Source organism: Atheta coriaria, unplaced genomic scaffold (assembly GCF_025399875.1).
Source record: "Atheta coriaria isolate IRGN ID8LTWV9N9 unplaced genomic scaffold, Caltech_Dcor_3.1 hic_scaffold_3_pilon, whole genome shotgun sequence".
Taxonomy (NCBI): Eukaryota; Metazoa; Arthropoda; class Insecta; order Coleoptera; family Staphylinidae; genus Dalotia; species Dalotia coriaria.
The window spans coordinates 6,354,093-6,381,671 of NW_027045445.1; the positions used below are offsets into that span (position 1 = coordinate 6,354,093).

The 27,579-nt window shown below is 41.0% G+C and overlaps 1 protein-coding gene and 1 long non-coding RNA gene across 2 annotated transcripts in view; both read left to right on the plus strand.

The window, feature by feature from the left end:
- Window positions 1-27,579, plus strand: part of LOC135804198 (uncharacterized) — a 74,502-nt gene that overhangs the window by 20,783 nt on the left and 26,140 nt on the right. The window lies entirely within an intron of this gene.
- Window positions 2,866-3,857, plus strand: LOC135804192 (histidine-rich glycoprotein-like). Its single transcript, XM_065317983.1, has 2 exons — window positions 2,866-2,975; window positions 3,028-3,857. The coding sequence occupies exons 1-2, from the start codon at window positions 2,964-2,966 to the stop codon at window positions 3,823-3,825; spliced, it is 810 nt and encodes a 269-aa protein (XP_065174055.1). The 5' UTR covers window positions 2,866-2,963; the 3' UTR covers window positions 3,826-3,857.

A 27,579-nucleotide genomic window follows, 5' to 3' on the forward strand; every position in this document is an offset into this window, starting at 1 on the left:
CAAAAAAAATTAAATAAATATGTTTTATCTTTGATTTTTGTCTGTAACTTTGGCAATTTTTATCCGATTTTCTTTATCTTTATGTCAAATTAAAGCTAATTAAATTCTCTACAAATCTCAAACTGAATAGTATTATATTTAACTGATTCTCTAAGTAATATTTACAGTTAAACCTAAAATTAACATTTTTTTCTTGAATTTATATAAAAATTTGATTTTTTTTTAAATTTTAAAATGTTCAGTTCCTAACGAGTATTTTCTAGTACTTTTACAGTGAAAATAAGTTAGTTTTCTATTCTTTTTTCTTTGCTCATAAATTACCTGCCTGTTAAACGCCCGAAGGGCTTAAAACTTGGCGTAAAGACAAACTTTCCGCGCACAAAGTTTGCGCGCACATCAGAACTTGCGTAATAGATTTACGCTGCGATCCTCTTAAAATAGTTAATTATTATTAACTTACCGACTTTAAATTAGCGCGTGTTAGCTTGTAAGCCCCATCAATGTCTTCAGCGTTTGAAGGATTCGAAAATTACGAGCTTAAACGTCAATTATTGTCAGATTTTGCAATTATTACTTTAATTGTTGATAATTACCGTAATTATTATTGGATTTTCCTCGTTAAAACTTTATTCGATTTAATATTAATTACTCTATCAAAATATATATTAACAATTTTAAATTTTAATGTTTTTATATGGTTATTATTTAAATTAAAAGAAAGTTTTTATTTATTTTCAAAAATTGTAAAGTTTTACTTTTTTAATGATTAATATAGTTTAAACTAATTTTATTTTACACATTGTTAGGTTGATTGAAAGCCAATTAAATTATTTATAACCTCGCACAAGAACCGTAATAATCGAGTAATTAATGCCAAAGTTATGAGCTTCGTAATGAACAACTAAAACATTCATTAACTGCAATGAGCTACTCAACGACAATACCAACCCTACCACCAGTGGCGTGCACCTCCACTATACAAATTTGCATGATATTCAATTGAATCCGATAATACACGAGATGTTATTGTAATTTTCGTTTGATGACGCTATATCATCCGCTGCCACGTCGTCTACAATGTGTGCGAATAATTGTTCACTTATTAGCACTCCAACACACAATATACAGTGTGTTTTGTGCGTGTGTTTGCGCGGATGTTTCATATCCAAGGGTTGTAGACGTGCGCCGTGGACAAAGCAGTAAATTTCCGAATTAAGTGGTATTATGCGTGCTGCCGGCAGGCGGACAAACAACATGGCCGCCGCCTCAGTTTCCAAAATCACACCCCATCCCCCTTTTATGCCACACACGTCGTCGTAAATAGGGTTCTGGCGGATAACATATTGCCGCATCGATACGTCCTTCGCATCATACGCCCGGATAGCCGTACGCGTGTATTTATGGTTGCATAACATGTCAAAGTAACTGACGTCACCGTATACAATGTGTATAAAATATACAGAGGGTTTTTTAATGGTTTTTTGAAGTTAAGTGCTTCTTAATGATCATTTATGTTTGGATTTTCTGCGCCATAAACTCTCGACTTGACTTGACGCGTGCAAATGGGAAAACCGGAAATCGTCGGCGCAGAGTCGGAAAATGTTGAGGGTAAATTGCGGAAAAAATAACAATTAACAGCGCTTAATCGTTCGTCACGGCGCGGGCGTTAACGACCCGCCGGAAACTGGCATAATTACTCGATGTTGACCGAGTGCCACCCCCACTGGCATCCCTTATTTAGGAAGAAGGCAGCAAAATTAAGCGCGCGTTTAATCTTCCAGCAAGAGCAGGCCATCGAGGCTGAATTTTAATTTCAAGTCTCAGACGGAAAAAAATTACGTTAATTTTTCTTGTAACACTTGGTATATTAATTATTTTACATAAAACTTTTTAAGTTTAAGTATTTTTATTTTTATGTTTTTTTTGGTGGATTTTTTGAGGTTTAAAGTGAAGGTTAATATTTTTATACAGTGTGTTCATGGCGGAATAGCGAATTAAATTCGTAATGTTTTTAATTTGAAAAGTTGCAAATTGTTTTAATGTTTGACTAAGTTTGCGAACATTCAGGCGCAAATTGAGCAATGATGAAATTCGGCATTGTGGATTTGCGTGCCGTGCCGTTTGTTATCCGACGTTTTGGGGAGCGGCGGCGGCGGCGATATTAAATTATGCCAACTTCGAAACACTTGTTGCCACTGGGGCGAAAGCAAAACGATGCAATAACACCGGAGAAAATCGCGTTAATAAAGAGACTGATTTCTGCATTTTAATAATAAAAATACATACAAAGTGTTCAAATAATAAAATATTTTTTCTCCACACAAAAAAATTATAATAATTATATTTTTAAGAGACAAAATAATTCGGATGCACTTTGATGAGTTTTCGAAAGTTGAACGAACTAATTACCATCAGCACTCACGAACGAAATTTAATTGTGAAACCTGCGCGCGCGCGTCTGCTTAAAATCGAAAATTAAGCAAATTATGAGCGCGCGTTAATCAGTGCAACAACGAAAACGAATTAAAATCGAAAAAAAAGTGGCAGGCAGGCAGCCACATGGTGAAATTAAAGTGCGCGAATATGCGCACGCGTCACGCCACGATGCGTTGCTAATGGTTACGGCATAACAAACAATTGCACACTCGACGTAACCCGCGAATGTGTGCGCTCTGTAATTAAATAATTGTCGACCAGCGGCAACAAAGTAAGTAACACACCGGTTACGTATTTGTTAATTAATCGCTTCGCGTCTCTAAAGTCGGATTTTGCATTTTGCAAAAACGAAATACGAAAAAAGTGATGCTCTATTTCATCGTGGAAAAAAGTGGGGTTATATGAACACTTAGTATAAAAGTCTTTTCCGTGTCGGAGAATATCACAGTCCAAACAGTCCTAGTATACAAACAAGGTGTACTCAGGAGGTTTGTAACGTGTGTCCAAAAACATCCTATTTAAACATCATGAAAGTTTTGGTAAAAGAAAAAATTTTTTTTTGAAAATTTTGGGTAAAACATTTTTTTTTAGATTTTTTTGACGTGCAGTGTAGTTTTGGTCTCCGCTGGGTGGATCCCATTCACAGGGGGACACAAAGAAGAACACCACCCGATTATCCATGATGGTGTCCCTTTGGATACCCCTGAGGTCCAACATGCAAGAGCAGAACACTTGGCAGCTGTAGCCGAAGCCAAGGCCCATGCAGGTCCTGAGGAACATTATGAATCTCACTATGACCATCATGAGGAACACGTAGAGATCCCACAGGAACACCATCATGAGGAACACCATGGTACCGGATATTCCATTCAACACATCTCAGCCCATCATGGTCATGGTCATGAAGAACACGAGGAACATACTTCAGTTGTCCATCATCCTCACACTGTTCCCCATCATACCCACCCAGCTTATGAGACATCCCATCATGAACCCATTGTTGACCATGATGGTAAACCTCTTGATACTCCCGAGGTAGAAAAAGCTAAGGCTTTGCATTTTGCTGAGGTCCACAAGGCTTTGGCTCGTCTTCATGAACATGGTCATGGTCATTCCCTCCATCGTCGGGATCTGGGTGACTATGCCCTTCATGTAGAAGATGACCATTCTCATGGGTATGAACTCCATCAGAACCATGCCCCGGTTTATGGTCACCAGGAATCTCATCATCATCATGAAGTCCCACAAATTGGTCATGATGGTAAACCCTTGGACACCGCTGAGGTTGAACATGCGAAAGCGTTACACTTCCATGCCCATCAGGAGGCCCTCGCACGAGTGGCGCACGCCAAACAACAGGAACAACATGAAATCAACTACCACTATTAAATCTTGACACACTGTATATTGTGATAGGTACGTGACACACGTTAGACTGTGCTTGGAGTTTTCCATTTTAATGGAATAGCCAAGATTTGTTATATTAATAAATATAAATAAAATTCATATTAAAATAATATCAACACCCTGTATATTTTTATTTGAACACTCTGTATGTAAAAAATTTAAAATTTATTTATTTGTGTTTGTTACACAGCAAATTTTGCGATATGTTTCACTTTAATCTGGCTACATGACCAGAAATCAACATTAACATACAGTGTGTTCAATGTAAACGTCGAAGCAGTCATAAATCAATTTCCATCAGAGAGCCGATAGACACGACACTCGACGTGATGAATTTTTGAACGGGACGTGTTGCGCTTTAGCGCTTGACGGGGTAGTTTTTAGAGGGTGGGGGTAGAGTGGGGGCGGTGTGCATTAATAGTGCACGCGATGCTATCATCCTCCTGTTGCACTTGACGCACAAAGTGCATCGTGCACATTTTATAAACCTGTCGCCTAAATACTACACCAATTTTAATATACTGAGTGTTTGAATTTATTAATTTTAAAATTTTATTTTTGAACACTTTGTATGTATTTTTATGTAGATTTCTTTTAAATCGTAAATAATGCGCTCTTTTCTTAACGCGAGTTTTTACATTTCCTATATTTATTTCAGCGCTCGTGTTTCCCGTACAATAAATAGCAATAATAGTGTGCTTGCCGCCTCCGCCGCTGCCTTAAAAGTTTCTCTCGCATCCGTGTTGCGCGAATCCTCGCGTATTGTTAACGAAACGCGTTAAAAACTGTATACAAGTGTATATTGCATTTGCTGCCGCTTGCTCTTGCCGCCTCCGAGCGACGGCGGCAGCGAAATTTATAACGCACGCGAGTTGCGCTTCAACTTTATGGCCGAAAACTTTCCCGTCCGCGGGAACGCGACTTTTATGAAGTAATGTTTTTGCCCTCGCCCCTACTGCCGCCCCCGAACGCAGAAACAAAGCCCATTATCCTACGGTGCGCAAAAAATCAGAAAAAATTTAGAATTTTGTACATTATTCAGATTGTCTGCCGGTATGATGATATAATTTTTTTTTGCGGGAAATTTTTTTAAACACTTTGTATAAAAATGGTAACTTTGGGATAATATTTGTAAAATCATTTGAAAATGAATTTTTTTTTGTTGCAATTGTAGCATTTTGTAAAAACGATATAAAGTATCAGCACCTGTGTCGTCGCTACGATGCCGGCACATTAACCACCCCCAGGAGTTTTTTTTCCGCCAACCCTCGTTCTTTAATCATGAAAAATTCGCTTTCTCGACCCGTTTTTTCGGCTTTCGACTCACGAGTACATTTATTTCCTATACATTTTAAGCCACTCACCGCCGCTCTTGACGGATTTTTTTCCTTTTGCTTCCATAGCCGCCCCCCATCTACTCGTGTGATGTAGGTACAAATATGTAGAAGGTATGCGGCATGTGGCGGCATGTAGCATACTCGAAAAATGCGCGCCGAGTGAATATGTGAAGCTGGAAACGCTTTCGGAACAAGATTTCCAATGTGCTTGCTTTTCGGGGGCGGCAAGCGGCATTCCCGAGTTGATACACATGCACTCTGTATATGTGTGTGTGTGTCGGCAGGTCAAAGATACGGTATTCGGAATGCAATACCGGTCCGGCCGGTTGGAAGCAGCTGTGCTGCCGCCACCGCCGCCTCCAGTCATCAACGAAGGCGGCAAAGGCGCAACCGGACGACGCTTTGAAAACTCGTCCGTGTCCGCACAAAAACGCACACGTCGCCTTGAATATATTTCACGTTCTATTTTATGCCAGCAGCCGCCGCCGCCGCCCGAAAATATGTCGTGGGGGGTGGCAAGAACGTCACCCGCTTGAGATATGACTGACTGAACATATGAAATCTGCAACTTATATTCATATAATTTTCTGTGTGTGTTTTTTGTCTAGTTTATGATTTGTGAGAGTTTCCCGCTGTCAATTTTGATTTTTGACAGACTGACGTCATTGTAGGACGCGTGCGCGCACACGAATTTAATTAAACTTTGCGCGCACATTTCTTTGTTTCGAATCAATTCGTGGATTTTACGAGCGCCACGCACGGAAACCTTTCCGTAGTCTTTTCATCCGCTCATCGCCGCCCCCCATCTCAACCCTTGTGCCAAAGTATATCTCGAAAAACAATTTAATAAAAACTTTTTCCCTCATATATACGTTTGCGCGCCAACCTCACGCAACCGAATCCGATTTGAAATCAGAATCTTTTTCCCGGGGGCGGCTGTGGAGGCAGTGTTATCATCATCACCGCCATCCGCCACCACTCCGAAAGGGTGTTATTATCCTGTCCGCATCCGCTCAAAAATAGAACAAAAGAACAAAGAGATGTCGATCGCAATGTGTTTCTACTTTTGCCGCCCCCCGAAAAACCCACCCTCTAAAAAACACTACCCTTTAAGTTTAAATGTAGGCTGGTATCATTGAGTATAATCACGGAATGTTTTGGGTTGAAAATATTTGCTACTTTTATATGGGGACATTTTTATACAGGGTGTGTACTTAATTTTTTTAAATTTTAGTTTTTTGTAGGTTGATATCGTTGAGAATTATCACAGAATGTTTTACGGTGAAAATATTTGCTAATTTTACATGGGGACATTTTTATACAAGGTGTTTAATTTTTTAACTCTTGTTTTAACCGTGTAGGAAATTGATTTCATTAGTGTTCTATTGTGTGTGCGAAGGCGCTGGCTGGCTGATTAATTGCGAACGCGTTTCCTCGTTTCGCCGCCCCCGCTTTTGAGTGCCGTAGAGGCAGCATTGTGCTTGCGATTATAATTCGACATAATCATTATTTCCTCTCTCGGCGGGCCGTTCGTTGACTTCGACTTCCTTTAATGATATTCACGTTCACATCTGCCTCCGCCTTCAATCTCAGAAGGAAGCCTGCCTGCCGCCGCTGCCGCCTCCGGCGGAATAGTTAACGAGACAGGACGCCAGCCGTCGCTTTTGTGCCATAGTTGCTCGCCTAACGCTATCATTTACTATGTGGATAAATGTAAAAACATTTTACAACAATTTATACAGGGTGTTGAGGCCGTAATTAAATTATGATAGTCCATTAGACAAAACATGCTTTTGATGGTTTTTGGAAATTTAAAAGTTGTTCAACTTTGATGGCTCTCGCGTTTTGACGCTGCCGCCCCCGAGGTCATTCCGTTATCAAATTGCATCGTAAAAGCGCTAATTGGATATGGCGCTTTTAATTAGTTTTGAAACTATTTTGCGTTTCGCGCGGCAGCACCTTTTCGGCGTTTACTTGCCGCCTCCCGTCGGAATTTTCATTTCCAATTTTCATTTGCGAAACTCGGCTAATGAAGGCAAGATTACACCCGAAGATTATTAATTATTATTCGCACCATTCAATTTTCATTATGGGGGCGGCATAGTTAGACAACTATTATTGATAGTTTGACTAACATCGAATTGTCGAGTGCCGAGTAGAGTACTGATTGCTATTGATTATCATAGTGTTAGTGCCAGAGATACTTGCCGCCTCCAGCCGCCTCCGATGGTAATACCAATCTGCAAACAACTTTGACTATTCGCAATCAACTTAAGAGACACTTAATTCCAACTCTAGAGTTTGATAACTTTTTTATTTGAGTTTTAACAAACACTCTGTATGTAATATGGTGGCGGCGATAATTCTCCAGCGACAATTGTTAACTCGTCTGAGTTTGTTGGCGGCCAGATTTACGGGTGGGAAATTATAGTGGTAACAAGTGGTAAAAACCGCTGCCGCCGCAAAGTAAGGGTTGGACTAGGCTCGGAGGCGGCACAAACTATGTGGCAGATAACCGGAAGACGGAAACTTTTCCAGCCGCGCGCGCGCTGCTTCATCTGAATAAAAAGCGAATTTATATTCACCTGTGGCGCAAACACGGCCCAACCACCACTGCCGCCCCCCACAATCTCAACCTTTGCTGTTTAATGCCAAGACGTTCGGCGGCGGCGGCGGTGAGTGCTTTCGGTCGTAAAGGAATCGTGAGAGGTGAATCGAAATGTAAAAACAAAAAAATCTAAATCACAGATTATACAATGTGTTCGGTAATTTTCTATTTTTTATTGAAAGCAGACAAGTTTATTAAGGGGCGGCCGAAACTTGCCACTCTGAAACTTTGCGGGGTGTACTTACTTAAGTGGTTGCAAATTAAAAATAATACTATAATGCGTCTACACAACTTTTTGGCCGCCTTGGGGGGCGGTTGTGGTGGCTGTGGCGGCGGCTACAAAGTAATGACAAACTTTCTCTGGCCCCAAGAAAGCAGCCTACTTTACTTTTAGCCTCTTACAAGTTTTCCGCCCCGCGAAACCTTAATTAGACGTGTAGTGATACACGCATACAGTGTGTCCGAAGTTGGAGGTGGCAGCGGCAGTGGTTTGTTTTCGATCAATATCAGTGTAGGTGCAACAGATTAACAGCCGGCCAACAAAGTGCTTAATTTATAGCGCACGCGAGCGCTATTATGTTTTTTCCATTTCGGCGGGAGCGGCTGTTACGGAAATTGTTTGTTTAGCATGGAAATCGCCGCCGCCCCCGTAACATACGCGTTTTATTTCCGCGTAATCAAATCGTAGAAATACCGGTGATAATAAGCGATAGCGTAATGGGACAAGTCGTTAGGACGTTTGATATGTTAATAGCTGCCGCCCCCGACTTACACACACAACCCCCAACGTCATTTAGAGGATGTAAAATACATAACCAAAACAAACAAACACTTATTTAATCGTAAAATTTAATTAGTTTCTAGAAATTAATAATTATACAGGGTGTTTATATGAAAATTTAAATTTTTAGTATTTTTTTGTGAGTAAGGCAATCAATAGTCCAGTGTAGTCCGGTGCTAGTATGCTTGATTATCTTTTGGCTTAAGTTTTAGCGCTGGCGAGTATTGAGGGTGGTCGGGGGCGGTTGGAAGCCGCCAGAGGTGACGATAAGAGGCTGTGCAGACGTCCGCAAATGACCGCGCCGGTTTCAGACAAGCGTGAACAAACGAAGGTGAAGAGGTTGACGGCGGCGGCGGCTGAGTGGGTGGTAAACGTTGGGGGTGGTTTGAGGCGAAGCAATTATGGGCCCGGCAAACACAAAGTCAAACACAATACGCTAAGCTGACGGCTCGTTCGCGGAGCAGACGCGTTGTGCCAAAATAACGCCACTTCAACCCTCTAATAATATACAAGGTGTTTATCACCACCAAAAAAGCTTTAAATAAAAATAATATATTAAGTAATATTAAATTTTATTGACTTATAAAGTTAATTAGTATCATATTTGTGTTACCTTTGGACACACTGTATGTTGACATAAAATCAAAGTTGTTTAAGCAATCTAAGCAATAAGCAAAGAGAGTCTTCTCCGTTGGTCGACAAAAGGGGTCTAGTTGGTTAGGAGTGTCAGTTTTAAGGGGTGGTAGTAGTGGTTGGGTCTGCGGAATCAACACAAAGTTCATGCAAAGAGAAGCAGGGTGGTCTCAGCAGGGGATGGTGCGCTAATTGTTGTATAAATTATAATTAACCTTCGCCGGCGCGCAACTATTCACATTAAAATCGGTTCGGGCACATATTTCGAGGCATTTCGATGCTGAGATCAGCCAAGGGTTCAAATCAAACAAACAAAAAGGCTTAAGTTACTCCTAATTGGACTTATCGTATAGTGCTAGGAAAGTACTGCAGTTCTTTTTGGCTCCGTAACATTAAACTAAATAACTACAAAAATTAAAATATCTCTGAAAGTATTAAACGTACAGTATTGGGAAATATATCGTTTTAAAGAGAATTTAATTTTGAATTTTTTGGAATTTATGGATTTTATTAGTTGTTGTCAGTTTGAAAATGGCGAGAAAAATAAACTAATTTTAGCAGCATTATACCGGGTTATATGTGTTTTCTTTAAACATATTGTATAATATTTAACAGGATGTTCGAGGCATTTCGATGCTTAGATCAGCCAAGGGTTCAAATAAAACAAACAAAAAGGCTTAAGTTACTCCTAATTGGACTTATCGTATAGTGCTAGGAAAGTACTGCAGTTTTTTTTGGGTCAGTAACTTTAAAATAATCAATTACAAAAATTAAAATATCTCTGAAAGTATTAAACGTACAGTATTGGTAAATATATCATTTTAAAGAGAATTTAATTATTCATTTTCTGGAACTTATGGATTTTATTAATTGTTATCAGTTTGAAAATGGCGAGCAAAATAAACTAATTTTAGCAGCATTATATCGGTTAATATGTGTTTTCTTTAAACATATTGTATAATATTTAACAGGATGTTTGAGGCATTTCGATGCTTAGATCAGCCAAGGGTTCAAATAAAACAAACAAAAAGTCTTAAGTTACTCCTAATTGGACTTATCGTATAGTGCTAGGAAAGTACTGCAGTTCTTTTTGGCTCCGTAACATTAAACTAAATAACTACAAAAATTAAAATATCTCTGAATGTATTAAACGTACAGTATTGGTAAATATATCATTTTAAAGAGAATTTAATTATTCATTTTTTGGAATTTATGGATTTTATTAATTGTTATCAGTTTGAAAATGGCGAGCAAAATAAACTAATTTTAGCAGCATTATATCGGTTAATATGTGTTTTCTTTAAACACATTGTATAATATTTAACAGGATGTTCGAGGCTTTTCGATGCTTAGGTCAGCCAAGGGTTCAAATAAAACAAACAAAAAGGCTTAAGTTACTCCTAACTGGACTTATCGTATAGTGCTAGGAAAGTACTGCAGTTCTTTTTGGCTCCGTAACTTTAAAATAATCAATTACAAAAATTAAAATATCTCTGAAAGTATTAAACGCACAGTATTGGAAAATATATCATTTTAAAGAGAATTTAATTCTTCATATTTTGGTGTCTATAGATTTTATTAATTATTGTCAGTTTGAAAATGGCGAGCAAAATAAACAAATTTAACAGCACATTTTCGTTTAATATGCGATATCTTCCAACATTTTGTATAATTTTTAACAGGGTATACTGTTTTGTTTCTAAGGGTTATTTAATATGAATTGTAAATTTTTACGATTTCCTTTGCAAGGGTAGTAAATTGAAACAACCCTTAAATATAAATTTCATTGTTTCTGCGAAAAACTACAAGTTGTGTAAGTTTTATTTACTTTCTACTAGCAAAACACAAGCTTTGCATATCTATTAAATTGTTTTACGTGATGCTCATTCCACCCGCCGATGGTTGCAGCCCCTAGTTCAGTTCTCACTACTTTTGCGTTGAAATTTCATCGCAATTTACTTGATTGTGCAAGAAGTTGTTATTAAATTGGATTACTCGCCGAGCGGGAGCGAAGTTTTGTGCTCTCCGGGGAACTGCCGGAAAACAGCGCCCGGATAACTACAACATTGCACAACATTCTTCGAGGGGGTGGTTTTTAAAGCGGTGCTTGAAATTAATTCGCGCAAATAATGAGTGATGAATTATTTCCTGGTCAAGTTTTAGATTTTCGTGAATTATTGAAAAGTGGGTGTTTGCTTGCTTTAGGGGATGATATTACCCTTCAGCGACACGCGGTTAATGTGACACATGACAAATTGCGCACGCATTGCGCATCAACTTGACCGTCCATCATCGTAACAATGTTCTAAGGGTTGCATATGGCATGAAAGTGACAGAAACAAGGTTATGCACTGTATGCGTATTGGGTTGCATAGATTTGCATAAGTTGAATGTAGTTTTGCGATAAAAAATGTTTTCTTGGTTTAATTGTAAGTTTGTTTGCGACAACAAAGAAAAGTACAAAGTGCGCAATGGAAGGGGAAAGGGGTGTAAAGTGAGTTTCCCTGTTTCTCAGCCGCGCGGCGCGTTACATAAAACTCGGAATAATTGAATAACATTAGCAATTATTAACATGTTATTCCAGAACAGCATGGAGGCGGCAATGACCGCGTTGGCCCTTCGAACGCGTAATTAAGATAAGAGCTAGGCGATTGCTTTTTTATGTTGCGACATAACCTTAAAACATTTTTGTAAAAAAAAATATTTTTGCATAATTTTCTCAAAAAAATGGTAAAATAATTATTGTTGCTGTTTAGTCTTTAGGGTATAATTTTTTTTTGTTTTCCTTGGGGGATGCCAAGGGGGTATCAAGTTCTAATTAGTTTCCGGTTGTTATTAGTCAGCAAATATTTATACACTAGCCGGCGCATGCAAATGTGCTGCCCCAAAGTTTTGTATATTTTATTACTTCATCCCCGCCGCCTTCCGCGCCACCCCCAGCATGCACGGTCCTCCAATATAATCTGCATATTTATGCATGCAAATCGAGTGTCATTAATATTAAATTTTCCGGCTTTCCTGGCGCCGAGCACCTTTTTCCACGCTAGTTTTTTCTGCGATACGAAAGTCCTGCAGGACTCGCGGGACTTTACTATCTCGAACTCAATATCTACCCCTGCAATAACCGAGGATATATATTAAAAATGTTCGAATTTTAAATTTTTCCGAAATTTATACAATGTGTTTGTAAATATTTTAATTTCCGGTGTTGGTTTTCCGGTTTCCGGTTTGGGTCTAAGTTTAAATTTAAGGAATCATAAATAAACATGAATTAAGGAAAAGTTTTGAAAGAATCAAATTTCTCTAAGGATTTGCGTTGGAATTCCACGGCGACAATTCGAATGCATCTCGAAAATAATTGAAAATTTTTGGTTTTTTGTTTTGCATTTCTACACATTTTCATTTCTCCAACTCGCAATAACATTTTACGTCCGGTCGTTGCAGCCACCCCCTTGAGCGTCTCTGACATTGTTCGTCCTTGAACGTTTTCAATATGGCGCGGCGCGCATTATGAGTGTGTTTGTGCAAATGTTTATTTTTTGCGTCGTTGCAACATCATCGTCTTGCGCGCAAATATTTTGATTAAAACGTATAAACTCCTTGGCGTAAGGACCTCTCGAAGGACCTCTCGCCGACGATTTGGCGGAAACCGGATGTGAGTCTGTGCGCGTCTGAAATATTCATAACTGAAAATTTGCGTTTTTATAGCCTTTTATTTGGCTGCGTTTTGCCGCCTCATGCGCGAAATGACTCTCATCCCATGTACCAACCACCACCAAAAAAAAAAATCTGAGATTGTAAAAGCGTCGTAAAAATATTTAAGATTTCCAACAAAATACAAAAATTATAAATTTATTTTAGAAAAATGTAAATAATAACCTTTGGATTGAGTTTTTATGCGTTAAGTTTGTGTTGTGATTTCTTATGTTAAGTTATCACCCATTTATGAGAGGTGGGGCTGGTGGGGGGGCACGGAAATTTCAAACTCGAGTTTTAACTTTGCTACCCTCTGCAACATATCAGTAAAACGTAATTTACGACTTTGTACGCGCCGTAGTGTATTTATTGCTCGGGCTCCAGTTGCCGCCGCTACCGCCGCCGTTTGCCGCCCCCGCAACCCCCTCAGCCGTCGTCGTTGTCGTAAAGGGTAATCCTCGCCCGCTCGTTCGCACATTCGCGTTTGAAGTTTTGGAGTTTGAATTTCTTATTTATATTCTCGACGCAGTGTGAAAATTGTTGCAGCCCCACCACCCGCACCCCCTCAACATTTTATAAAACCCTCAAAAAGGAAAGGAAAGCAACAGATTTGTAAAATTTTTAAATTAACATAATAAATCTCGAGGATTTTGAAGTTAATTGGGTTGGGATAATTTACTTTCCGAATTAAATCAACAACCCCTAACAAACCGCCCCCGATGTAAAATAGGTATATGATTAGAATATTAATTTTTATATATCTATGTAGAAAGAGTTTATTTGTCGAAGATTTTCTTGAGAATATATCTTTTGTGTTTCGGGGGGTGGGGGTGGGTGTGTGCAGTCGGGGCGGCTGAACACCTCCAGGGAGCGTTCGTATGAAAAGGAGCAGAATAGAATATGCAATGAATGTGTGTTCGCTTGGCGCATGAAGAATTCAAAAGCCGCTAGCTTCGGGTATAGCTGCCGCCGCCGCCGCCGCCACCGCCTCGCTTTAATTATAGTAATCTAATCCAGAAAAGGGACACTCTCTTATAATTGTTTAATTATAAGCGCGTCCCAGAAGCGCAGCGCACGTACGTGCTCACCTTAGTAAGACGCAACTCTGGGGGCGGCAGCAGGAGGCGGATGTATGCCGCGCGACCGGTTTCAGATCCTACAATTCTATGACTCTCACTGACAGCCAAAAGGTCTGCGTCGGCCAGATAAAGGTCCCACTCACGTTCTACACCCTTAAACCACCCTTAAAATAAAATTTCTTTAAAACAACCAAAAACACTCTGTATAAATTTTATTCTTCAACCAAATGTAATTTTAATGAATTTGTTTCTGGGTGAACCTGCTAATGTTTTCTATGAATGACCAGTGGACCAGTTTGCCACCCCTTGGCCCTTTCCACAAAATGGTTTTTGCGTATGAAACACCCGCAAAGGTTACAATCGGATGGATATTCTATCCCCGAAAGGCGCTTACGTACCCAGCTCACTTTTATTGTCTCGCATCACATTTGCATCCCCCACAGGGTGTTCCCCATAATAATTTTAGCATTTACAGAATTTAATTTGATAATTTTTTAGGGTGAACACCCTGTATATTTGGATTTGGCGGGATTTGCGTGCAAAAACGCGCCAACAAAGTAGTAAATCGCTCTAAATAAAAGCTTTGTTTCCAGTTTACCAGTTTACGTCAAGAGGGGGGGGGGTTTCAGGGGAATGTCGTCCTGGCATTATCCGTCCATCGTTTCGTCATTGCGCGCGCGGCGCTAAATTTCATCCTTCAGGACTTTGAGATTGCAAATCTCAAAGTTTCGTAAACAAAGTGCGATTTTAAACAGATTTCCCGGAAAAGCGATTTTTCCCGAGACTATACATAAATTACTCAATCGTGGATATTACTTTCAGGGCGATTGGAGGACAGATGGCGCCACTTGTCACTCGATAGTTTTAAATTAAGTTAAGTGCTAGTTTTAAACGTCGCATCGCGTCCAAATTTCGTTAGTCGAGATTTTTATTAAATTTCCACCCCTTTGGAATGCCGGTCGCTTCCGGTTGTCTGCGTTATAGTTTCCTATTTTCCTAGTTTTCCACTTTAGTCCAGGCGTGTTGTTTTTTTTCTTTGCGTGCGTTTTCGTAATGGAAGCAAGATTTAGTGCAGGAAAAGGACAATAAGGAGGAAAAACGAACGTGGGAGGGAAAAAATAGACCGCCAGAGTGGAAATGCGACGACAGGGACGCCGGCGCAAGTTTTTAATAAAATTTAAGCGAGTCGCCGGCGTCCACGAGTTTTATTTCAATTTACGCTCCTGTTTCGTGGATCCTTGGTCCTTTCTTTACTTAACTGGAAAGTGGGAAAAAACGGTGTGCGTTGAAAGCTTCCAGAATTAACGCCGGGGCCATACGACAATTCTTTTACGATGCGTTTGGCTTGATGTGCGGTAATTTATGGCGCTTTGTAATTGAGCTGCGCGCCTTTTTTTTTGTATTTTTTTCGGAAAAAGTTTGTCACCTTTGAAAGGCCACCACGCTTGTGTTTGGAAAGTTGGAGGGATTTTTTATTAAAATAAATTTTTGAGCTTTTATCTCTGCGTAATTTATTGTGAAAATTTTTTAGATTCTTTAATTAGTTTTTGCTCCAGAGACGAAAATGTGAACAATTTCAGGTTTTTCTTTGTACGGGAATATTTTAAACTTATTTAACCACTTGTTTTTGAATTTTTCTCAACTGGGAAATGTAAACAATGAACAATTTTACGGTAATCTTAACGTAATGAAAGTAATTTCAAGTTTTGTGCGCGCATTATTTTTCTTCCGAATTGAATTCGCATTCGCGCACTCCGGAAAAATCGCATAATTATTCTAAAGCACAGAAGGAAGCAAAAAAAAGAACGCGCAAAGGAAGCGAAAAATATTGCACGACAATGTCGGCCGACGCTCAAGATGAAGGCATAAAGAAATGAAGAGCAAACAAATGGGAGAGATGGCAGGAAAATTGCGAAAAGTTATTATTACAATGTATGTGCGCTTCGCCGGCGAGTGGATTGTTTTAATGTACTTCTAAGAAAGTAAGCGTTCCGAGACGTCGATCCAACATGTCGGACATACCGGAAAACAAAATAAATAACTCAAAAACTTTAAAACTTCAATTTTTCAAGTAAAAATTTATTTATTTGTGTTTTTAAAGGGTTTTATTGAAATTTTTTGATTATTTTTGTTACAAAAAACGTTTCCGGTTTATCTGAAAGTAATTTCCCGTTTACCGAATGGAAATCCATCCAATACTTTCGGTGTTATCCGTAAAAATCGAACAAGACAACGAAAAATAAATCTCGATTTATCATAGCTTACCGAATGTCGGCGTCGTCTCGCAGCTAATATTTGTACTGTTTTCCGGAAAGAACAATACCTGAGGCGGGCGGCGTAATCCTGCCAGGCCTTAACCCGGTGATATACGCTGCGGGCCCTACGGATCTATTTATTAAAGCGCATTTACTTCGCTTATACTCGTATTTACTCGTTTACCTGCTCGTCTAGAGTACCTCCATACGTTTTCCGGGTTTCCGCTCTCGTCGTTTCCACCTCATTTTGGGCCGGCACGCGTAAAGGAAACATAAGGCGACGTAAATATCGGCGGTGGTCCTGCAAGGATAACGCCAGGACGACAGGTAAACCATGCGAGAATGTAAGTTAGAGTTGGCGGCGGGTGGACAAAAGCCGACCGCCGGAATTTTTTCCACAAGCACCGCCAAAGCATTACTGACTTTTATGCCGGAAGCGGAAAAAGTTCAGAAAGACATTTTTCTTTATTTTACACAAGAATCCAGGTTTATATTATGTTTGCTTTAAGTAATTTATTGAAATCGTCGGCGAAAAATCACAAAACATCAAACCGGAAACCAGAAACCGGAAATCAGAAACCGGAAACTAGAAACCGGAAAACCGGAAATAATTTTTTTTTAGTATTTTTTAACGTATAAATTTCTTTTGATTATCCTGAGTGGTTTCGAACAGTCCTTTATAGTCCTGTTTAGTCTTCGAGTGAGCAGCGTGCATTCCTGCACGAGTTCCTCCTGAGAACTGCATAACGGAGAGCAGCCAGCGTAGACAACGCAAACGAAAAGTCATTCCAGGACGCGCGCGTGTTTGGGAATCGTCCTGTCGGGAGTCGCGACGCGAGATAGCGCTGAAAATAGCATTTTCAGGACGTGCACGCGACGTTTGAAAATTCTCAGATAGAATAAAAATAAAAACACACTCCGGCTACCGAGCGAAATTTATACTCACTTGTATAACACGCCCGTTATACATTTTACATGTTTCTAAACTATTCACCGCTAGAGGGCGTTAGTTATACGAGTACATGAGTGTGTCTGTAAAGTTTATTTCGAAGTGATTTCATGCGCGCGCGAGTGTGTTTAATAATGGCAAATATGATTTACGTTCCCGATTGTTTCGACAGCGAGGCAAACAGCGGCGAAAATAAATGTTGTGAATGCAAACACAAGTTTTCTTTGCTTTCGGCGCGAGCGCGCTCGGCACCGACGCATTGCGCACAACGCTTTATTTGAATTCATATCGGATAATATTATATTAGGATTACGATTACGACTACAGCCCCCGCCCGGCGTTCTGCTGGGGGCGGCAATAATCGTGCAGATTATAAACGGCGGGAGGGAATTTTGGTGTAACGCGGGAAGAAAAGTATTTTATTTGTTTCCCGGAAAACATTTATATTAATATTTGCTTAATATTGTTTTTTTTTTGTTAAATTATTATTAAAATACTTTGAATTTCATTTTTAGTGTAAAATTAAAGTTGCGCCATCTAGCGGTGAATAGTCTTGAGTAAAATGCGTTTTTGTATTTTTTCTGTTATTTTTAGTGAATATGTACATTTTGATATTAAAATGGAAAAATACTTCGTGAAATGAATGAATTTGAAGAAAAATATATTAAGGATGGAAAAAAACGTATGATGTAGAAATATTTATGTAATATTATAATTTATTTCTCGATTCTGACGCTGTGCCAAGTTTTCAACTGGTTTTTTCAACCTTTTGATAAAAAAATACACATCATGTATATTAAAATTTATGTCCGTAATACTTTTAAATGTTTTTTGCGGTTGGAAATGTGTAAAACTCGCGCGCGCGGCGACAATACGAATGCGACTTCAATTTCCTTGCGATAATTAACATTTCGACGGCGGTTGCGATGCCGGCATCTTATTTATTAGTCCGGGTGCGGCGCACGCATTCATCATTAAATTTGGGGCATTAGGATGCACGTCTGCTGCCGCCCCCCGCTAAGGAAACTAACAAGAACCATACATTATACCTTCCCGTCTTCGGGACGGCGGCGGCGGCCTTTTCCTGTCGCCGACCTTCGCGAGCATAAACAGATTCGCTAATCGTTTGCCGCCGCCCCCGACCGCGATGCCAAGTTATTGCATTAAGTTCTCCAGCGCGGGCTTTAGACTTAGACTACTCTATCAACTTCCTTACAATTACATACAATGTGTTTAGCATATTTTTAATCAAATTTATAAAAAATAAAATTTTTTTTCTCTAAAAATTTAAATAAATATTTTAAAAATTTAAATTTAATTTTTAATTTTTGTAACACTCAGTATATTATATACTACTGAAACGTATCCCATTTCAGGCTGTCGCCTTCCGTTTTGAGTGACTCGCCAAGAGGCGAGTATTAATCATGCCACGGTTTTCATAAGTTTGATCAAAACTTGCAACATCTAATTTGCCGCCCCCTGCAGCGGGGGTGCACTGTAGGGATAACATAATGTAAGCCTTCGCCCCGCCACAAGACTTGACTGACAGCCGCGGCGCGTAACTTGCATCTTCTCTTCCAAAGCCCAACGTGAAGATTACGTGCATGTCGACGTATACGATTTAATTCCGCCATCTTGACAAATTACATCCCCATACTACAGACTTGCAATAAACTAAAAATTTATCCATCAGTTAACCACGCACCGTTTGAATTTCATAAATCGAGTCAATAATTTAGGAGATATTTAAGTTTAAAGTTTGAAGACTCTTCACCAACAGGTGGCGTTAGTTGTAAAGTATATTACTTACAGTTTTAAGTGTTATTTTTTGTGGTAGATTATTTCTGAAGATGACACTCACCTGAAACAGAGATAAAAATTAATTATTGCTTGAGTTTTATGAATTTAAATGAACACGCCGCCATTTTAGATTTTTTACGATCGCCATTAAAAAGCCACGTTAACGTTTTTATTACTTACGTTTGAATGGAAAATTGAATCGCTTTGTATACTGTAGCATTTTTCATTCGCTAATGCATATTTTTCTCTAACCTTACTTTTTGAAGCGATGCAGATATGCTATTAGACATTATCCTAACCTCGAAAAGCGCACAAAGCAATAAAATAACATAATGAAGATGATAAAGTGTTCCTCTCTCCTCTTTGGCGTGCAAAATGAGAGGAGTATTTTCTGAATGGCGGGCCGGCGAGCAGCGTCTGAGAGCTTTTCTTGTCGAATGCAAATTATTTATACGACATGAGTACGCGCGCGCGTAATGAAAAGCTTTTTGTGTGTTTTGAGGATATTATCCGCGAGTAGAGAGGGCGTAATGACATTGTGCGTGAGCAAACCGTGACGCAGATTAAATTTTACTCGTAAAACGTTATTTGCGTAAATATTCTTACGCGCCAAATGGAAGAAACGCTATTTGAGCGCTACTCAAATATAGATGGCGCTATTAAAACTCACGCGTTTTAAGTAAATCAAAATAAATTAGCTTATTTTAAAGTTATTTACATACGAGTCGCGGAATAATTTTAAATTTACAAGTATACGCCACCAACCGCCGCCGCCGCCGCCAAAAACCGTCCCCGCAAAATGTAAAACGTATTGATTTATTATAAATTATAGTTCATTTGCATTTGAAACCAAAGTATAACCACCACCGCGGAAAAATATACCAAACGTTCATAAATTTATTGAAATATGTATTAAATAATTATTTTAAATTTATTTTACTGTGGACACTTGGTATGTGGGATAATTGTTATTGCACTTCAAACACGTACGCACGCATTTCGGTCGGTGATGGTAATTTACTATTGTGGATTAAAATGCAAGAGCGAAAATTGAACGCGTAATTAAATAATGACTTCCGGTTGGCGATGTGCAGCATTCGTATTGTCGGCGTGGATTTTTGCAAATGAAAATTCTGCGCTCGACACGCTCGACAATGTTCTACAACGTGTACGCGCGCCGAAATGTTTGCGGTCATGCGAAAGTATTATCGGAATTGCCGGCGGGTGGGACAAAGGACGAAGGACGAAGGACAATCCGGACGTGTCCTGTTCCTCGGCGGCAAGAACAAGGGATGTACATGATCATGCGCGTGCATACTAAAGAGAAACTTTTAGGGTTTTAGGTGAATTTATCTTTTAAATTTTTAAAATTTTGAATTTTTTTGGTTTTTTAATGAAAAATTGACGAAAATGGTTCAAAATCAAGGATTTTGTAGGAAAAGTAAGCGTGGCATTGATTATTCAAGTTTTACACCCCTCTGCCTGTGGTATTGCCGCCCCCGGGAGCAGTAAAGCAAAGAAATCGAGAAAGATAACGCGAGCGAAACCAAGACGTTAATGCCTTTGTCCTCGCGAGATAATTTCGTCCTTTTCATTCCGATCATCTTGTTTGGTCCTGTTTGGTCGTGTAACCGCCCCCCGTCCGCCATCAGAAGTCGTTTTAGACAAGTGGTTTTCGGTCATATTGTTTTGTTCTTGTCTTGAAAAAATCTTATTTCCGGTTTTTGGTCTTTTGGTCTCGAGCGGGTTAAATTTTCGGCGTCAGCCGAAACCTAATGAAACCGCACGGAAAAAGACTGCCACGACGAAAATTAAGGATTCGGGACTAACCGGAAGCAGATATAAATCGGCGTTAATGAAGCCCCGAAGCCACGCGCGATGCAGCCGAAGGTCACAGATTAATCAAGATTAAAAGTTAAGCAATCCGAAGCAATCAGTCGGGAAACGATTTTTCCAATGTAAACGCAAATGATTGGAATTGTCACTTGGTGAAAATTGTAAAAGTTAGGTTAATAATGTTTTTGATTGTGTAGTGATGATTGAGAAAATATGTCGGATGTTATCGGCGACAATTCCAATGCACATATCACTTGCTCAGATGACGCAAGTTTCTGGAACTGCTCAAGACGTTAGACGGAATTACACATCTGGAAGTTTCAGTTCGGGACTTACTTAACGCACTGACACATTTGCGATGAGGGGCGGTTGCCCCGGGAGCGGCAAACTGTCTGGTGTGAGGACCTCGTAGATAGTAACTAATTCCCTTGCCGAAACTGGCGCACGCGGAAGAAGTGGCAGCTGGAGGTTGTCTTTGCCGCCCCCGAACGGTTGACGGTGGCGGTGGTGCTAAGACCGTTTTGCGGCTTTCCGAATGTGGTCGAATGCGGACGCACGCTCCGCGGCGCGTACACAAAAGGAAGTCCTCCAGGGAATGTACGAAAATGTACACATATTGCATTTCGGGGGGCGGCGGATGCGGTTTTCGGAGTTTGCAAGCACACTCAAACTATATTTGCATCCGAAACATGCAAACGTGTATATTAATCGATCAGAAGATACGTGCCGGAAACAATGCGGTTATTGCTGCTACCCGGGGGCGGTGGCGGTTGCGGCCGCATGCTACGATATCGCAATTGATACTCGGTAGGTATCTGCGATGCAGTTGCGAGAGTCACTGTTTGATTTTCATTTCGGCAAATGGAAGCTTTGATATTGCCGCCTCCCATGAGATTGAAAACTAAATGAAAATTTAAACATATTGTATACGTTTAGAGTGAACACAGTGTATATGTGTGAAAATGGTATTCGTTTTCGGTGGCCTCGCCTAACAATTTCCATTAATCAAAACTACGAAAACGACTTTGAACTATACATGGAGATGTGTGCCACTGCCGCCCCCCACAACCCCTTTTCGACACACTGCACACTTTCGGAAGACTGTGAACGCAGCGAAATCGCAGCCAACAAGAGAACATAAAAAATATATAAAAATATATGCGTTTCGGGGATGATAAGGGTGGGGGCGGTCTACGACGCACATAAAACCTTTTCCGGCATATCATTTACGACCAGAACTGAACTAAAAACAGGAATAAAAATTATTTTAAAACCTAGCGAAATTTATTTTTAATTTTTCATATTTTTCACAAACCGGAAAACCGGAAAAAACTCCTAAAGATCTTGGGTGTATGTCGCTGAAGGAGAAATATGTCGGCGTCGTTCGTCATAGCCCGTAATACTTCCGATCCCTGTGCTTGGGGGGTGGCGGCAGCCGACGGCGGCAGAATCGCACTGCTCCATTCCGGCTTCGTGCCTCATTCATCATAAACCGACCGTGTGCGCGTCCGCTTTCATCAATTTTCATCCTTTTAACCTGTTTTAACCGCCATTAGGCTTTTACAACTCCTAACCTCAAAAAGTTTTTAAATTTTTTCAACACTCTGTATTTTTGTATTTTTTAATTCGTTTGGTGTGCGTAGATGACGTAAGATCTGACTGGAGGGTTGCTTGCGTGGCCTGGGGGCGGCACAAAAAGGACAACTCAGTTACTTACTCTCCGTCGGCAGTTGTATTTTAGTTTAGTGCTGATGCGAAACTTCTGAGCCGCCCCTAGACGGGCCCGGGTCGTTGTTTGTGCGAGACAAACACAAATAGCATTATGTATGATGAACAATTTCTATATGTCGGCGGCGTATATGATGCGAATAAAAAAGTGCCGATCGTTGTAAACACGCGAGTCCCTTTTCTGCCGCCGCCCCCACATGTGATAACACACTGTATATCAATTTTTTTTCCGTTTTAGTTTATCGCTCCTCAAGGCCCTGCGAACAAGACGCGATAAAATCTAAACGAGAGTAGTTTCGCGCAGATCCCTCGTATTGGAGGCGGCGGCGGCGGCAGCAGTGTAACCGCCGCCCAAAACTCTTTTCCAGTCCCGCTAGTTTACCAAAACTAATCCCGACGCAATGTTTTGTTCTAATTCCAAGGCCATCAAACGTCGAACCCTTTTTGCCGCCCCCTTGAGACTAGTCCATAGAATAGGAAAAAAATTACTCACATAACATGAGTACAATATGTGTCTGTGTTTTCTTATGATGCTTATTGTTATTTTCTTATTTTCAGAACAAGGCAAGTACGCTTGAAGCGATCTGGAGGCGGCATGCGGTGCGGTGAGTTGGAAACAGATGACTATTACCCTTTTGTTTGCGGCTGCGGCACCTGAAACTGACTCACATTCCAGACACGGTAAATTCCTACACTGCATGTTACCACCTGCTGCCCCCGGGGGCGGTGGCAGGGTGCAGGGCGGTTTATGCACCTTTAAAGCGACGTGGAACGGCATCGTATGCAGGTCGCACTTAATTTTCCTCGCGTTCACCGTCGTCGCGGTTTCATAATTATTGCAAACCGCCCCCGAAACGGCGGCAACGACGCCAGCATAACATTACAACCGCTGCTTCTCATCAAAGGTGTAGTGTTAATGTTCAAACTGCAACCAACTATGCACACGTTAAACGCAAATAAAACGAATGTGTTTAACGTGTGTAGCGCATAGATATGCAACACACTGCACAATAATGCACTTGGTTGGTTGCCTATGTTAAAAGCAAAACGCAAATACGCGCCGAACGCAACTGGGGAATGTTTGAACTTTCATCGGTTTCATTTGCACACGCTCGATTATCTCGATATTACCCTCGGCGAGATATTCCGACTTCCGGTTTTGTTTCATTATCCGCCCGCCTGGGAGCGACGTTAATCTGCATGTCGCGGCGATTACCTTTTATTCGCGAGCGCGCGCGCGAACGAATTTCACTTCCGGTCCCGCAGGACGAGCGAGGACAATTGTCGTCGATGCTCGTCGAAAAGTGCACGCGGCAATTCCCGCTGGGGGCGCGCATTTCCTACACGATGTTTGCCTGCAATAAAATCGCGTCCTGTAGGACTCCTGCCACGTTAACCAGGATAACAAGGATCGACAGTGCGAAACCCGGCTTTATGTCTTGTAAAATATCATCATCATATTCACCCTACATTAATTCACAATTTAGTTTTGATTCCGGAAATTCGTCCTGATTATCCTTTTAAGGACAAAAATTTACGAAGCGTTTCAGAATGGTTATTTTAATACACGAAAATTTTTGGTTTATTTTTTAATGAAGATTACAAAACCGGAAAACCGGAAAACCGGAAGAATTATACAAATATTTACTAAAAATTAGTCCGAACATAATCCCGAACTAAAACAAGAGTATTGTTTTGAAATAGTGTTGGATGAGGTCGTGGAGGCGGTTGTGGGGCGGTTAGTTATGTAGGATATAGTTGAAAGCCCGAACGTGTGTGCCGGCACACGCCGGTTATTATTAATAAAGCTTTATCGCAGCAGCCGTACAAGTCAGCACGGCTTGGAGGCGGTGGCAGTGGCTGGCTGTGGGGCGGCTGAACACTGCTCCCAAACGTATTAAATGCCGTTAATATAAAAGCGTATTATAGCAACGACGACTCACGAGAGTATATATTATTCATACGCAAACCCTTCATCTCTTCAATTCTTCAAATTGATTCTTTCTGAAACACTCTGTATGACAAAAACAAAAACCACTCCCAGATAACTAAAAAAAATAAATTCCAATAAGTCACTCGTGTAATTTATGTGTTTGCATATGTTGTGTCCATTATGTGCATCGGACGTGTGGTCTGCCGCCCCCTTTACCCATCCTTGGGGTTTTACCAGCCCCCGGAAAGTTGTTTTGCTAGATCAGGATCACCATAAATAGGAATGCGGTCCGACGTCTTGGACGCGCGCCCCAAGGAGCTCACTGCGAACGGCGAAATAAATGTCTTACTGGAGGAGGCTGTGGTTGCGGCTGTGGCAGTGGCCGTGGCGGCAACCTTGTGCGCTTATCCTCGGCTTCGATACACTGCCGACACAATATCCGCCTCGGACGAAAGCCCCGACATAAATACACGTTTGCGCACAACGCAGAAGTGGCCGGAGGCGGCGGCAGGCGGCGGCTAAATAAGAAACTGAGATAACCAAACGACAAAAACGCGTTGCGTAATATTTTAGTACATTAGCCATTTGGAACAAGTCTATTAAAATACATTGTAGTGTAATGCGGCGGATTCTAAGACATTTAGTTAACCTAACCTATAAATTGATTTCGTATAGAATTATAGTGCTGCAGCAATACGTTACACAATTGATTTTTATTGACGCGTTGTTACGCAAAACAAAGCCAGCTTGACGCAAACAAACAAAAGAAAATCAAAACAAAAGATAACGATGGAAAATGGCTGCCACCACCCTTTCAGCCGCTGCCGCCCCCCGCGTGAGCAAACAGAAAAAGAGTGAAATATGGCGTCGATAAATTACTCCTCCTCGTGTGCCTTCGTAATTTAATAGAGAAAGGACGCATTTCTCATGTTGCACAAGTTGCATAAACTCCACTCACACTTTTACACCCCCACAGCCGCCCCACTTGTGTATAAGTATGGGTATTGAAAAAATATTAAGTTTTTTCCACAATGATTCGCGTTTATTTGGTTATTCTAATGCGCACAAATTTCACTCGCATAATTTTATTGATTGCCTCGCGGCTGGGGGCGGCAGAAGGAGATGTGTTTCGGGGACGGCGGAAAAACGTCCGAGGAAGAGCTGCGACGTTTCGGCAAATAGATATATGCATGTATGTGCCGCGCGGGCATGCATAATTCAGCAGGCCGTTTGTTGCCGCCGTCGCCGCCACCAACCTCCGCAAAAACCACCCCCACTGATCATCCCCCTTTTAACATTGGACGCTGGCGCCCGCGGATATGCGCAAAAATCAGGGCCAGACATAAAATTTCAACACAAATTAAAAGATTTCAAAAAAAAAAAATTATACAAAGTGTTTAGTTTTATAAAAAAAATTATTATGCATAAGCACGAATTCTATTTTTTGTGTTTCGTGTTATTAATGCATTGAAATTAAATTCAACATAGAATAATGGTATTACCGGCGGTGGTGGTCTGGGGGCGGCACGCCGAGTGACATAATTCGCTTTTGTCGCGTCGCACGCGTTTAGCTTCATTATGCTCGCGCTGCTTGCGGTCGCGCAAGTGGTTTTATTGATAAAATTTGTTTACCGACGCGGTCGGCAGGTGCGGTGGGGGCGGCAGCGGCGACGGCGGTGTCTTGAGTGGCTCGTGACACTGTCGAGTCCCTCTTTCATCCCTCGCACAAAGACGAGCGCCCCGTAAACTAAGACGCTTTTAGCTGTGCGCGCCGCGAGAAGAACCACCCCCCTGCGGCGGGTGAGATCCTGCAGGATCAGCGGCGGCAAACGAGACACGAAGACGACGGAATAAAGGACTTATGAATTCACTTTGGGCGACCAGCTGCGGCACGCGCGCACACACCTGAATTGATACAATTTTTGACATTTTACTAAATTAGGGGTTGTTAGTGGGTAAGACGCGAGATGAAATTTGCTTTCCGGATAAGTTAATTACGGCATTACGCAGAAGAAGAAGAACGCCGGAAATAAAATTTTGATTATCATTTGCGGATGTTATGACATTCTCTCTTAAAATGCGCCCAAATTTCCTATTAAATTACATCGTTTTCTTTATTAGCTTGTTTTATCTGCAACCCAAACAACCCCTATAAATGAAGAAGACCCACACCCGCCCCCCCAGCAAGTTAATAAACGAAATATTTTAATACCCGAAACGTTTATTTCTTTATTACGCGCTTTCGAATACAAACACGCACCCGTTGTGCCAAAATTGCCGTCTCGTGTTACCCTGTACCGCCCCCGGGGGTGGTGCGGGTGGAGGGTGACGGGAAATGGGAAGAAATTTCGTATTTTCACGATGGTTTCATTGGAAATGAAGTGAGCATAGTTGAGAAGCCAAATTTTCTCCGCAACGGCATTGATGGGAGGCGGTAGAACTGGCGGCAAAATTCCCGCGAGAGATCGAAATCAATTACGCGCCCGGCAAAGCGCGCGCGGCGCGGTCGAAAGTATTTCGGAACGCTTCGGAAGTATTACAAAAATTTACATTTTGCCGCCGCCACCGACGCTGCTGCCGCCTCCTGACGATGCAACCGGCAGAATCGAGAGAATGCGGTTCGCTTGTTCGCGCAACGAAATTTTACCATTGGGACTTGTACATCCGGTATTTGGCGCACAAACCGGAAAACCGGAAAACAACTGAAATATTAAGCCGAAACATTGGGGCAAAAAATAAACCATCCCCAAAGTGTCGTAAAATTTTCTTAGGACGCGAAAAAATAAAAGATTTCCGGTTTGGCATTTTTTATAATCTAATAATTTCGGTAATAAAATCAATCAGGACTGTTGCTCAACGTCGATTGCGCATGAAACACGCCCGGAATAAAAAATGTTTTGATGGGTGCACGCAGGGAGTTGGGGGCGGCGGCGAGTTGTTGCGCTCTCTATACGTGTTTGCCTTGCGTGACCGGAATACGCTCGTCGGCGAACGCTCGCGCTTCATTAATTAAGATAAAACGCTATTGTTCCCCGCGCATGCCGCCCCGGCTCAAGCGCCTCGAGGATGCGAACAGCGATCGTGCACTCGTTCACTTAATA